Source organism: Bombyx mandarina, chromosome 24 (assembly GCF_030267445.1).
Source record: "Bombyx mandarina strain Sakado chromosome 24, ASM3026744v2".
NCBI classification, from domain to species: domain Eukaryota; kingdom Metazoa; phylum Arthropoda; class Insecta; order Lepidoptera; family Bombycidae; genus Bombyx; species Bombyx mandarina.
Window position 1 is genome coordinate 5,414,235 of NC_143230.1, and position 15,925 is coordinate 5,430,159.

Below are 15,925 nucleotides of genomic sequence, written 5' to 3' on the forward strand. Positions count from 1 at the left end.
ATAATTTTAAACACTTTTTTTTTTTTTGGATGATAAACATTGAACTTAGGCTATAGAAAAACTAACCTTACAACTAAACACCATTTAAATGTCTTCTATACTATAATAATATTATAAAGAGGAAAGATTTGTTTGTTTGTTTGTTTCGAATAGGCTCCGAAACTACTGGACCGATTTGAAAAATTATTTTTCCATTAGAAGCCGACATTGTCACTGATGAACATAGGCTACTTTTTTTTTTATTTTTTTTCTTTTTTTTCTTTTTTGTTTCATTTGTGTTTTAATGTTTCCGAAGCGAAGCGAGGGCGGGTCGCTAGTCGCATTATATATGGATACTAGCTGACCCGGCAAACGTTGTGTTGCCTTAAATAAGATTTCTAGGGAAATTCTACTGTAGAAATAAAAACCTCATTTAACCACATAATACCTCATTATAAACAAAAAAATATATCCAAAAAATTAAAATAAAAAATAAATGTTTGTGGTGGACAACCCTTTTCACTTAGGGGTATGAAAAATAGATAGTAGCCGATTCTCAGACCTACTGAACATACTATTGATACACAAATAAAACCAACAAAACATGGCTGAAAAATGTATAGTATTGTATAGCTCTCAAATATATTAAGTGTATAATCTATGATGTATAGTGAGTAAGTAAGACAGGAGACCGGCTTCGTCCCCATCCCTACTACGTGATGTTTGCTGGATCAGTGGTGACACCTGGTGGGGATAGCTGATCGATTGATAGTTGATCAGTAGTCGACCGGCGAGCGCGGGAGATCAAATTCAATTTAAAAAAAATCATAATTAAAGGAACTTGAAATTATAAACTCTGAATAAGAATTTATCGTACTACAATTATAATATTTGATTGCCATCTTGCAACCTTATTGCGGATGGAAAAATAGAGGTTGATCGTATAAGAGTGAAAATTGAGAGTAATATGATTTTTTTTATTTTAAGTCATGATAAAACTAAATAAAAAATATGCCAAACAAATTAAAGTTTATAATTAACAAAAAATAGGGGTTGATCATAGAGTGATGAAAAATTGAGAGTAACATCAGATTTTTTATTTTAATTCATGACAAAATAAAAATAAAAATGAAAATCTTGCCAAAAAAATTAAAGTTTATAATTAACAAATAAAAAATAGGGGTTGATCGTAGAGGGGTGAAAATTTCAGAGTAATATGATTTTTTTTATTCTACAAGACAAAATAAAAACAAAATTCTCGCAAAAAAATTTAAAGTTTTTAATTAGCAAATAAAAAATAAGAGTTGATCGTAGAAGGGTGAAAATTGAGGATTGTATGTATTTTTGTATGTTGTATCATAAAAAAATTGAAATTAAAAATTTTGTCTAAAAAATAAAAATAAAAAATTAGGGGTGGACTACCCCTAACATTTAGGGGGATGAAAAATAGATGTTGGCCGATTCTCATAGATACCGGATAAGCACAAAAAATTTCATCAAACTCGATCAAGCCGTTTCGGAGGAGTATGGCAACGAAAACTGTGACACGAGAATTTTATATATTAGATTAAACACCCATGATACCGACACGATAAGCCATAGACACCAAAAGGTAAACAAAATGTATGTAGACAAAAGAAAAGATATACCAACCATATAATAAAGACTGCTGGAACAAGTTGGATACATTTGGCCAAGGACAGGGAAAGGGACGAGGCTTTTACCCGAGAAGGAACCACATAATAAAGAAAAATTGTGTAATAAAAATCAAACCCGCAAAATTATAATTTTCGTAATTACTGGTGGTAGGACCTCTTGTGAGTCCGCACGGGTAGGTACAACCGTCCCGCCTATTTCTGCCGTGAAGCAGTAATGCGTTTCGGTTTGAAGGGTGGGGCAGCCGTTGTGACTATACTGAGACCTTAGAACTTATATCTCAGGGTGTGTGGCGCATTTACGTTGTAGATGTCTATGGGCTCCAGTAACCACTTAACACCAGGTGGGCTGTGAGCTCGTCCATCAACCAATGCAATAAAAAAAAAAATTACGTTGTAGATGTCTATGGGCTCCAGTAACCACTTAACATCAGGTGGGCTGTGAGCTTGTCCACACACCAAAGCAATAAAAATAAATAAATAAAATATATGTAGTTTATAATCTGATATATAATTGCATTGTTAAGTGGAAATAAAGCTATAATAATAATTAAACACCCACAAAAAAAACAAAAAAAATTGTTAATCACACGTAAGTTTGGGCTATGAGGGGAATCGAACCTACGACCCTACCAGCAGTCAGGTTCGATAACTACTGCGCCGCTAAGTCAGTCACCAATAAACCGGTGCCGTAATAAAATTTTCTCAATATCTATACATATATCCAACGGTCTCAAGTTCATTTAAAAAAAAACACTTGCAAAGCCATCTATAGGCAACGACACTCGGGATGATGTAAGGACATTCCATTCATCCTAAATCTGTTGAAGCATTTAAAAGTGATAGGTAAATAAACAAAACTCACTTATTTACACGAAACCTCAAAACATTACATCCCTTTTTTGGGCAATGTATTAACGGCACGTTTAACCTACTGAGCTTCTTGCGGAATCTTCTCAGTGTTCTTCTTTCAGGTTGAGACCGTGAACTCACCTACCCGTCTGGGCGTAGCTGGAATAGCCCTCAGGCGACCAACGATTAGGTAGGGGAAAAAATGGCACGTTGGTTTTATTTATTTAATTTTTTAATGCGTACGTTCCGTATTTACATTTTTCAAATTACGAAAAAAATGGTGGACGATCCCGCCGTGTTATGTCACGTTGACAGCTGTCATCACGTCAACGTGTCATCTGTCACCGGTAATTAGCCAGCGACTTGGAGAGTAAGATTGTGGTTAAAGAGGGAACGTTCGACAAATTAGTTTTAGAGTCGATCACAAAATACATCAATCAAATCATTAACATTTTACATAGATATTTCTTTCCAACGTATTGCACGTGTAATTCAATTTATGAAGTAGCTGTACTATTTTTTTAAGGGATTTTATGACCTGGGAACTAAGAGCTTTAGGTCAAGTCTTATTTGAATTTGAATGAAAACTTTTTTATATGAAAAATGATAATAATATTATGAAATGAAATGAAGTTGATTAATATGAAACATGGCATGAAATGAAATGAGATGAGATGAAATATAATCTCAGTAAAATGGTGGTTATTTACTGAGACTTTATCAGTGGACTTTTTGGAGGATCCCGAGAAGTTACGTTCAACGGCTTTGTTTCGTTTTCCCACATTTGTGCACTTTCACAGATACTAAACAGTGAATAAACCACCGTTATTACACATTTAAACCTGTAGAAACACTAAATAGACAAAATAAAACAAATCACGCAACTCCATTCCTCGCGTTTCCGCCAAAAAGTCCAACTGTACTATTGAAATGGATAAACAAGTTTAATAAACAAATCTTTGTAAATACCTTTTTAATGGCACGTAATATTTTCTAAGAAGTTAAAAAGAGCCTATAAATAACGAACAAAGGTATTATAAATCAAGTTTAGCGCTAGTCTAATCGCGAGCTAGCAACATTCGGGTCAGGGGGGTCACACGCGATACGCATAAAATAAACTTTCGTTACTATGACAACATTGTTGTGATCTCAGTTCTGTCGATTTCTAAGGAATCGTGAATTTTCACGTTCAAACATTCCGGTACATAATCTGACACACTAAGCTAATTAAGCGAGTTATACGGGCGTCCCATAGTTTTTGCCATTCCGTAATGAAAACTCTACATAGATGAATAAATTGCAACGCGTCTATATTTTATAACGTTCTAATGGTAATGAGCATTGTTTATTTTCTTTTTTATTCCTAGTATACACTTTTTTTTTCCTATCTAAACTGATAGCCTTGAGAGGCTATTTCAGCGTAACCTTAACTAGTAGGTGACCTCACGGGGCTCAAACCGGAGTGATGCTAACACTGACCCTAGCAAGAGCAGTGCTTCGCAGAATCTACCACCGGATCGGAAGTGCGATCCACTGAGAAGATCCGACGAGAAACTCAGTGGGCTATGTCTATGGGTTAATTCGCTCGTCGAGCCCTTCCTCGCAAGCCACGGGTTCGACAAGCTTGTGGTACCTAAAAGCACCGTTAATGGATCGGGAGGATCCGTAATGACATGTTTTGGGCGACGTCGACTGTTTACCATTCGGTCTACAGGATCGGGTATGTAGTTTCCAGCGGCCACGACAAGAGGGTTCATGTCGTGCCGCCTTTTCAAAGTGGCGCAATGATGCCAACCGTAGATACTTGCTGATCGAGTCAAGTTCCAGGTCATCATGGAGATCCACGATCCTCAGGAATCATGGTTCCTCCAACGGCTATTCTGCAAAATCGGGATTGATAGCTAGTGGTAGGGCGCATTTTTACTCCACATGGGTAAACTTGTTTTACCGGTACAAGTAACGCCATCTGTCGTTAAATATCAGAAGCGGATATCAAAACTAGTAGTGCCATCGGGAATATTCGAAATTTGTTATGGCGGTATGAGTGTCGCCATCTGTTTTCAAGTAGCGCAAACGGATATCGGAGCGACTAGTACTATCGAGAATGTTCTGGAAAAATAAAAACGCTTCGTTTCGATTATAAATGCGTTGCAAATAAGACATGAAGGCAGTTAGTGATTAGTTTTATTAGAATATAAGTGGGATATTCGTTTTAAAATATAATTAAGACCCCGACCTCACGTCTCAAGGTACGCTGCAACATACAAATTGTGATGTCCATAGGTACTAGTGATAGAACGTCTTGTGAGTCCGCACGGGTTGATACCACCGCCCTGCCTATTTATGCCGTGAAGCAGTAATGCGTTTCGGATTAAAGGGCAGCCATTGTACTGTAAAAACGAAGACATAAGAACTCATATCTCAAGGTAGGGGGCGGAATTTACGTTATAGATGTCTATGGGCTCCGGTAACCATTTAACACCATCAAATTAAAAAAAGGGGCTGTTAATTTTAAGTTACGGTACAAAAAAAAACATATTGAAAGAATTTTACGTTGACACTGTCCAACCAATTGATCCAGTTTACTTATATATTTATTAGCGAAGCGGAAGTAGGGCAGCAGTGTGACACGGGTCAGGTTTGTTTTGATGGCTTTCAGAGTTCTCTATTGGTAATTTTGGTTATTGGTATATTTTTTGTTAGGATGAACGAGTTCATTACCCACCAGGTAACGATTTGACTAACATCATAAGTCAGTGATGTCCTGCGCGGCGCACTGAAGTAATTATGTCAATTTCTGTTACTAAGCGCCTGGATGTTCTTTTAATTTATTGCTTAGATGGGTGCACGAGCTCACAGCCCACCTGGTGTTAAGTGGTTACTGGAGTTCATAGACGTCTACAACGTGAAATGCGTCACACACCTTGAGATGTAAGTTGTAAGCTCTCAGTGTAGTTACAACGGCTGCTCCACTCTTCAAACCGAAACGCATTATTGTTTCACAGTTGAAACAGGCAGGGTGGTGGTACCTACCCGTGCGGACTCAGAAGAGACGGGTGGCGGCATTTACGTCGTAATGTCTATGGGCTCCGGTAACCGCTTAACACCAGGTGGGTCGTGAGCTCGTTCACCCAGTTAAGCAATAAAAAAATTATTATAGTATGCTATCATCATCATAGTCGGTTGCTCTTGGCAGAGCAGTCGTGGTCTTGTGGTATCCTTGTTTATTAAAGCCTTGACAGCTGCTTTCCATAGTTCACGAACTGAAGCTTGGCGCATGCTAAGGTCTTTCACTTGATCAGTCCAACACATGAGGCTTCGTCCACGAGACCATTTACCATTGACCCTACCCTGAACAACAGGTTTCTCGACAGACTCTGCTGGCCGTCGCGATATAATATACTTAAAGCTACCAGGAATGGCTGAGCGGCAGTTCCGAATTTTCAGAATCACAGGCTAAACCGACATTTTCGTTACGACTGACCGACTGATTGACTGACAGACTGGCTGACTGACAGACTGGCTGACTGACTGACTGGCTGACTGACTGACTGACTGACTGACTGACTGACTGACTGACTGAAACGGCTCTGTCCACGTACCGCCATTTTATACTCTGGCGTTACGGCGTACTACCCAACATTTTTTTCTGATATTTATCAAAACAACATTTTATCATTAAAATAATAATCAAAACAATGTCTTGATATAACTTAAATCGTTATCCACGACATACTATATATAATTTACATATAATAACCTAAGGTTTACTAACATTTTAAATATAAACTTGCCACTACATTTTTGAAATTTCTATATTCCGAAATAAAATTAAAACAAATAATTTCATTATTATTATTATTATACCAGAAGTTGAAAACCTTCGAATCCAAATTAAGCTCGATACATACACTGGTAAAGCCGGCATCGGATGGCGTCGATTTTGCTGTGTGGATTCACATGGGAAACGATGACGCAAATAGAACGAGATTAAAGCTACAAAAAATCTTAGGAAGCGTGCTGCCGACAAAACTAACATGTGGAACTCTTTGGATGCGCTCCGATTACCGATTGAATCGGTTTTTCCTTTTTCCCGTCTGATAAAAGGAGTTACGTAAAGATTTCCTTTCATTTCTTGTTACACGGAAAACCGGTATACGATGAAAAACAAAAAAAAGTGTGTGTGTCCGCTCCGACGCACGACTGGAGTTTACTGGATATAAAAAATTAAACGAAACAATACGAGAAATAGTTCTATATTACGACAACACGATACACTACAGATTATTAACAAATTAACGAGACACAAAACAAACGACTAACAAATATATGAAAATACAATAATGAGAGAAACGCGCGATCAGTACGAGGCTTTGTGGCGGACTGCCGGCGCATGTACTAGCATGTCACACGAAATGCGCATAACGCATTTCGTGTGACATGCTAGTACGATTTTGGTCCCCATAATTTTCATACCCCGGGCCTATATATGTAAATCGATTCTAAAGGAGTAAACTCCAAAAAAAACCGGTAATTGTTTCACTGGTGAAAACCATCGATTTGTTTGTAATACCTCGCACGCCCCCTCCTACTGTAAGTTAATTGCTCTGTGCCTATACTCTTCGCGCGATTGCAAGCAACAAATCGACAAAGTTTGATGGCAATCGGATCAATGGTTTGCCCATAAACAAAACCGTCTCCACCCCATGTAGCGCTAGTGTGCAATAATCACCCTAGCACCATCTAGTAACCGTGAAATAGGTGCAAATGTAATAGGCTCATTGAAAGTGCTTAGGCCTTCGCCCCCTAACGTCGCTGCGCTCACACCCTGCACCATAGGTAAAGCCAGCTTTACCGATAATTACAAACACAAAAAAAATATTGGTTGTTTTTCAAGTCGGTTTAAGGACAATAGTCATGATAACGCCAGTAGCAGAACTATTCGAACTCTTAGGTCTGACGTCACGCGAGAAGAGAGATAAATGTGCCACAAGACAACGCTTGGGCCGATCTATCGCTTATTCCGCGCTCTCGCTTGCACGCTCACGCTCAGGCGGAACGTGACACTTTTTCATGTGTGCAATCGGTGTTCATTTATAAGTCATCTAAATCACGTCAATATATTTATTTTTGATATTACAGTTGTCAAATGCGTAAGCTCTGATTGTTTTAAACACATTAATAACATTTCACGAACGCGCTATCAAAAGAGAGACACAGCCGGCTGAGGCACCACACCTTCGCGCGCCACACAAGATCACTGAACTCTTGCATCAGTTTATTTTTACTTATATTGCATTGCGGGCATTCAATAAAATACGTTTGAAATTTTTATATTTCAATTGCACTAATATCTTTATCGTTTTAAATATCACAACTAACCCCAATCATTACTAATGTAATTTATACTAATATATAAATCTATAGTGGTTTTTACGGATGTTCCGTTATAACTACTGAACCATGCATCCGATTGACTTGATGGATAGACTAATATTTATATGAGTTTTGGACTCACTACATCAGTTGCGGGGGCGTTGATGATGAGAATCTTTGTGGGAGTGAGAAACAATAATGTTAATTTTAAATGCCCAGCGAAGCGGACGGGCACAGCTAGTTTAACTAATAAGGCAGATCGATAACGAAATGTAAACACTGAGAAACACAATGCAGTTCTTAAAAAATAATTAAACTAAAGTCTTCTTATGGTACTTTGTGAACTTACCTCAACGACTTGCCTCAAGTCTTCCACGTAGACGTTCTCTGTTTGGACGATCTCAGCACACACTCGTTCCAGTTGCGACAGCCCTGACGTTTCCTCCAGCTGTCCTGTAAATTTAAACCATCGCTAAGAGAAAAGTGCTCTGAGAAATTGTTTGAGATGATCCTCTCATCTCCTTTTTATCATCGCACCTCCCGCCATCGGAGCAGAGTTCATCCATATTATCTGGAACCGCTGCGTTCATCGACAGTGCGTTTCCAGAAGTCATTTTTATCACGTACCATCCGGTCATGGAATGAGCTCCCCTCCACGGTGTTTTCCGAGCGCTATGTCATGTACTTCTTTAAAAGAGGCTTGTGGAGAGTATTAAGCGGTAGGCAGCGGCTTGGCTCTGCCCCTGGCATTGCTGGAGTCCATGGGCGACGGTAACCACGCACCATCAGGTGGGCCGTATGCTCGTCTGCTTAAAAGGGCAATAAAAAAAAACCCTATTATATTAGGTCACCAGTATTTCGTTGTGCCTACGCAGGCAATCGCCACTGTTATCGTCGAACAAATAATGCGTGCAACTGAACCTAAGATCAACCCATTGAGTTTCTCGGTTGGTCTTCTCAGTGGGTCGCGATTCCGATAGTAGAGTCAGCGAAGCACTGCCCTTGTCGACATCGCCCTAAATGCGTCATTACGGATCCTCCCGATCCATTAACGGTGCTTTTAGGAATCACAAGCACCGGTAACCGTCCTCGTCGAACCCGTCGCTTGCGACGAAGGGCTCGACGAGTGAATTAACCTATAGACCAGTCTTTCCCAAAGTGGGCGATAACGCCCCCTTGTGAGCGCTGCAGGCCTAAAGGGGGGCGGTAAGAGACCCAGAAAAATAATGGGGGCGTTGTCTATAGAGACTTGGGAGGCGATTTGTAATGTCATTCAGGAGGACTCTTACTCTTAACTGAGCTATAGTGGTTTTTTCAGTAGGTGAAAGATGGGGGCGCTAAAAATGAATTTATTCTCAAAGTGGGCAGTGACAAAATAAGTTTGGGAGCCCCTGCTATAGACACAGCTCACTGAGTTTCTCATCGGATCTTATCAGTGGGTCGCGTTTCCGATGCAGTGGTAGATTCTGCGAAGCACTGCTCTTGCTAGGGCCATTGTTAGCAACACACCTGTTTTGAGCCCCGTGAGCTCACCTACACGTCAAGAAGAAGCTGATATAGCCTCTCAAGGCTATCAGCATAGATATAAAAAAAAAGAGAAAAAACTGCCCTTGTTAAGGCAGATATTAATAACGAAACTATCAGAAACGCATAATTTACACGCTTAAGTTATACCACAAAACCACATAGAATTGAGAGCAGGGTCTCCTGCAGTTAGGTACAAGACGTTCTCAATAAAATTTCATATTACTTAAAATGATGGTATAGATAATTTTGACGTATGATACATTATCTGATCGAATTCAACGATTTAATAGTAAATGTTATTTTTTTTATTGCTTAGATGGGTGTACGAGCTCACAGCCCACCTGGTGTTAAGTGGTTACTGGAACCCATAGACATCTACAACGTAAATGCGCCACCCACCTTGAGATATAAGTTCTAAGGTCTCAGTAGAGTTACAACGGCTGCCCCACCCTTTTAACGCATTACTGCTTCACGGCAGAAATAGGCGGGGTGGTGTTACATACCCGTGCGGACTCACAAGAGGTCCTACCACCAGTAAAAAGTGAGTGACCTAGTTTATGTGCTGAGTCCATATGTGGCCGGTAGTGAATTAAATTAATTTTAGTACATGTAGGCAAAAATTTCTTTAAGTTTTTTTGTTGTTTAACTTTGAGAGATGGGCTATTGAGCGGAGTTCAGCTAGGAGTGGACGGTGTGCTCACAATTGCAAGACCACCCCTTTTGCTTTATCAGAGCTAATAGCACCACATCGGAAGCGTTACCTACTGAGAAAAAAGATAGAGCAACTCAGTGACTATGGGCTATGGCGCATATGGAACTCGAATTCAATTCACATTGAACGAATATTTTTTTGTAAACAATCATTAAACCTAATTATCAATATAACTTAGTAAATTTGAAAAAATATACATCGAGAGGTGAACGGCTATTTGGTTTAAGAAACATTTCGATTAATACGCGACATTTATCTTTGTAATTTTAAGGTCCGTTTTAATTGGCATTAGTATCAACAATTCGATGTTTCAAATTTAACTTTTCAATTCAGTTTACTAGATTCAAATTACTAAAAAAGTTTTTTTTGTCGTGTTAATTTTTCCAAATTTTAAACTTCAAATGACTCTCATTTGTAATGTTGCAAAAATGTCTCTTAAGCCAAATTTCACGAATCTCCATGATTTTTGGCCCAATCTAAATGGGATAACAGCAAGATGTAGCAATTATGAGCAGATACGAATCTAATAGTAGGTAAATATATCAATAAGGATTACTTACGAGGTTTACCATCGGAATTCCTTTCACTGACACTGTTATTCATAATCCCGGCTTTGTTTACATAATTGTTACTGCCATTAGCCGATGTGATATCCACGTCGCTATGATCATCCAAACTCTCTATGGACGCCAAATAAGCTGAGTTAACTCCTTTGTTCTGCACTCCGCTGCTAGATGTGGAGCTTGAGGAGGCTATTGAACTCATAGACAAAGGTCGGCACACTTCAATCACAGGAGGGTTTAACCTGGAGACATCTTTATCTTGTACTGGACAGCTTTTCAGATTCCCTGTCGACCCTATAACGTCGGGATAAGGACCAGTCTCCGACAACTGTTTCGGTGGACTTAAAAAGTCTTTTCGATGCAAACTATTGGTACCGCCTTGTGACAATTTAGGGACTTTCGCTGGAGATCCTTCCGGCGTAGAAGTTTTTGGATTCGATTTCATTGGAGATGTTTCTTTTGATGATAATTTAATATCGAATTCTCTATCGTTCGTTGTTATAGAGAGTTCGATCGATTGGTCGATAAATGGCAATGATAATGTTTCGAAAGCAGTCTTATTGTTTGAAGGTACGTCGTATATCGCTGGTCTGTTATTCATTGGGACATCATAAGTTTCCTCCGCCTCTACTTTCGCCTCGGGTTTAACGCTTTCTTCAATCTTAGCTTTATTAAGACAAGGTTGATCATAAATTTCGACGGAATCTAATATTTCTAATCCGGATTGTGTAATCTTTGAAGTGGCTCCGACCAGGGGTATGTTAGACCTAAGCCTTGTAGATGACCGAGCTACGTTAGTTGTTTTCTTTTGAAATTTCAAAGCGCCAGCCTCCGTGGCACTAGATATAATCCTTTTCACGTTCGGCGACAAACTATCAAACGTGGGTTCGTGTTTTGGATCTTTCAACGTCCTCTGCGGTTTGTCTTTTATTAACACAGTTTCACTAATTGCACGATCACATTCATCCGTATCTATAGCACCGATTTTATCACTTTTACCTCGCAGACTGTACAGAGAACTTTTATTGATTGTTGCAATTGGTAGTTTAACGCTTCCCGTTGACATATCGAGATCTTTGCGCTGCAGATCTGAATCTACTGTTACGCTGTCTGGTTCTGAATCTACCGGTGGATCGTTTCTCGCGTCCTTAGCTGTTTCCGAATTAACCTCTGGTTCCAGTGTCTTCGGTTCAAGCAACGAATCATATATTCCGATTAGCGTGGGCGTAAGATCCGTTGTGCTACCTGCAACAAAAACGACATACAGTTTAGCTTTCCGACATAATATAACGGTATTATAAAAATATTAATTTAAAGTTCTATTCGAGGTATAAAGAAAATAAAACTGGAGGCTTCGCAACAACCCACGGTCATTCGGTAACGTGCGAACTTATTGTGGTACACTTCATTCACGGTTGTTTGCATAAGAGTTAGTGTATTGCGCAAGCGAACGCTCTGAGATCGTGGTCAACAAATGATAAAAAATTATGTCATTTTTGTACGTTATTACAAAGTTAAGTCGTACACTATGTGCATTACTAATAAAAATCTTACGTTACGGACGTTTTTTCCCGGTTAGGGTACCCCCCCCCCGCATCGTCTCATAAGGAACTTCGTTCCAAAAACGTTTGGTGTTTCCCGAATGCTATGACATGTCCTTCTTCAAACGAGGCTTGTGGAGAGTATTAAGCAGTAGGCAGCGGCTTGGCTCTGCTCCTGGCATTGCTGAAGTCCATGGGCGACAGTGACCACTTACCATCAGGTGGGCCGTACGCTCGTCTGCCTACAAAGGCAATAAAAAAAAAAAAACATCAGACGGGTCGTCGTCTCGTTCACCGTTCGCAACCGATAACGCGACCCAGACCTCAATTCTGAATTCCAAAACACATTTTAATAAAATAACGAAATTAATCACAGATCAACGTTATTGAATAAAACATTAGCATACAAATCGAAACGTGCCAGCATTTCTGAAGCCTTCACGTTTTAAATTATTACGAAACGTTTTTACCTTAACATTTAAATCAATCTAAGATTATTTATTACATGATACATTATGAATTCTTCATTAAAAAAATTACATGCAAAAAATTCTAAATCTATATATTAATACGTGAAGCAAAAACTTTGTATCCCTTTTTACGAAAATTGAGAGCGGATGGAGGAGTATGAAATTTTCCACATTTATCTATACTTTAATATTATAAAGAGGAAAGATTTGTTTGTTTGTTTGTATTGAATAGGCTCCGAAACTACTGAACCGATTTGAAAAATTCTTTCACTGTTTGGAAGCAGCACTATTCCCGAGTGACATAGGCTATAATCTTTTTTGAAAAAGGTGTAAAAATTTACCTAAAACATTCTTTACATCGCGTGCCCTGCGAAAACCATTGATGATAGAATAAAATAATGTATTACGACTTTGAAGAACACATTATTATTTACAAAAAGTGACGCGACAGCATGTGTCTAACTATTATAGTTATGCCGCAATAAGTGTTCTTTTATTTTAAAAAATAAAACATCGTCAAATATCGTTGAAATTTTTGTTAAAAACCCGAGCGGAGCCGGAGCGGACCGCTAGTAGAGAATATAGAGAATGAGCGCACAATGCTATTTTTTTTTTAAATAATGCAGTAATAATACATTAAACCAATATAGAAAACATTACACACGCCAGCATATATTTGACACATACACACGCATATATACAATTTTGTTTATTGTTAAAGTCTGTAGTCAAGTTGCGAATAGATTAGTATTGTTTTTCTATAATATTATTTGTCTTTATTGAAGCCTTAGCGAAATCTGTGTCTGTTATAGAAGTTTTTGACAATAGAACCATAGTAATGTTCAAACTTATAATTTAAGTTAATAGTTATAGTCGAATTTCGACTACCGGGCGACCACTAGTTAAAGTAATTTTATAATCGGCGATAGAGCGCCTTGGTCGTTAAATACAACTTTTTTCACATTTCTTCCATTGACAGTCATCGTGTCCTATAAATTATTTCAACACAATCAAACATTCAAGCAAAATTCGAAAAAAAACATTAAGCACCAAATACTGTAAACACCTTTATTTATTTACTTTTTTTTATTGCCTTGATGGGTGGACGAACTCACGGCCCATCTGATGTCAAGAGGTTACCGGAACCCATAGATATCTACAACGCAAATGCCGTCACCCACCTTGAGATATGAGTTCTAAGGTCTCAGTATAGTTACAACGGGTGCCCCACCCTTCAAACCGAAATGCATTACTGCTTCACGGCAGAAATAAGCAGGGTGGTGGTACCTACCCGTGCGGATTCACAAGACGTCCTACCACCACCCACCCATCTAAAGCACTCCAAAAATAAACGTTACTTTCCGTGGACGCTTTAAGCGAGACACTTCGGATATAATAAGCTTTGTGTTCAAAGTTCAAGAACGCTATGATTTTGTATGAGAGAATAAAAATGGTTGATATTGCGAATTTTATTTGATTTTAGATACTTTATTAATACGCTTTTATTAGCTTCAGACGTATGTATGTTAGTATGTAACGGAATCTTTGAACATCATTTTGACCCCCTTCAAAACATCGGATTAACTCCAAATTTGATATACTTATTAAGGACCGATGACAATTCAATATTAACCAAAAATTGAAAAACAAAATTGAAAAAATTGAAATTTAACTAAAAAATAAAAAATAAATAACAGTATAAAAAAAACAAAAAAAATGCGCTTTTATAGACAATCCAACTAAAAAATAGAAAGTAAATTTTAATTAATTTGAATTAAAAATAGTGTAAGAAAAAATGATTTTATTGTAAAAAAAAGCGTGGGGTGCACGGTATCAATAGTTATAAATATTTTATGAACAGATATGAGTAGAAGGATTATTTTGATAATATCCTGAAAAGCACACCGCTCTTTTTTACAATAAAATAATTTTTTCATACACTATCTTTAATCCCAATTTATTAAAATTTAATTTCTATTTATTAGTCGGATTCTCTAAAAAAGCGTATTTTGTTAGTTTTTTTAAACCATTATTTTCTTTCCTAATTGCCGTTGTAGACACGCAAACAGATGGTAAATGGTCACCGTCGCCGATAGAGATCTCGAGTTTTAGAACACAAACACGGCTCTGGTATTACTAGATACCAAATTGCTCATAATTATAGCAATTAATATTAATTTTAAAGACCCGCCAAGAGAGGACAAGCAGTGGCTCGATTATTTTACAAAAGTATTCGTAGATGACGTCAAAGTGAACTACAAGGACTATGATCCTCTTTTTTTTGTCTATCTAATCGCTGGTAGCTTAGGGGCTATTCCAACTTTTTTTTTTATTGCTTAGATGGGTGGACGAGCTCACAGCCCACCTGGTGATAAATGGATTACTGGAGCCCATAGACATCCACAACGTAAATGTGCCACCCACCTTGAGATATAAGTTCTAAGGTCTCAGTATAGTTACAACGGCTGCCCCACCCTTCAAACCGAAACGCATTACTGCTTCACGGCAGAAATAGGCAGGGCGGTGGTATCCACCCGCGCGGACTCACAAGAGGTCCTACCACCAGTAATTACGCAAATTATAATTTTGCGGGTTTGATTTTTATTACACGATTTTATTCCTTCACCGTGGAAGTCAATCGTGAACATTTGTTGAGTACGTATTTCATTAGAAAAATTGGTACCCGCCTGAGATTCGAACACCGGCGCATCGCTCAACACGAATGCATCGGACGTCTTATCCGTTAGGCCACGACGACTTCAAAACTTCAACTTCACGCGGACGGGTAGGTGAGCTCACGGGCTCAACGTGAGAGAATTGCTAACACCAGCCCTAACAGGAGCAGTGCTTCGCTGAATCTACCACCGGATCGGAATCGCGACCCACTGAGAAGATCCAGCAAAAAGTTCTATGGGAGATACTCATATTATCAATACAAAATCGACGCAGTCCATAATCTGAGTTAAGCTAGCATTAGACGCGTTCAGCTGAAGCTCTGACACTAGGCTTAGGGGCTCTGGTAACCGTACTGGTCGAACTCGGCAAAGAGTTGGCCTTGGCGTGATTTTGGTACCATGAATAAGCTCCTTAACATTCGGTTATTTAAAAATATTTTCACCTTCTACGCAAATGAAGTCGTGGGTAAAATTTAGCGCTATCCCAAAGTAACTATTCCACGCGGACGTAATCACGGGCAAAAGCTAGCTATATTATAGTATATTTTTGACGTTTAGAATACTTCTTACAGATT

The 15,925-nt window shown here is 38.6% G+C and overlaps 1 protein-coding gene across 2 annotated transcripts in view; it reads right to left on the minus strand.

Annotated features, from left to right (window-relative positions):
- GEFmeso (Guanine nucleotide exchange factor in mesoderm) overlaps positions 1-15,925 on the minus strand; it is a 141,107-nt gene that overhangs the window by 36,949 nt on the left and 88,233 nt on the right. For both annotated transcript variants that reach the window (XM_028179418.2, XM_028179419.2), the window contains exons 2-3: positions 10,662-11,909; positions 8,212-8,315 (exon numbers count right to left, since the gene is read on the minus strand). In XM_028179418.2, coding sequence (XP_028035219.2) covers positions 8,212-8,315; positions 10,662-11,909 — 1,352 coding nt within the window. The remainder of the gene's footprint in view (positions 1-8,211; positions 8,316-10,661; positions 11,910-15,925) is intronic.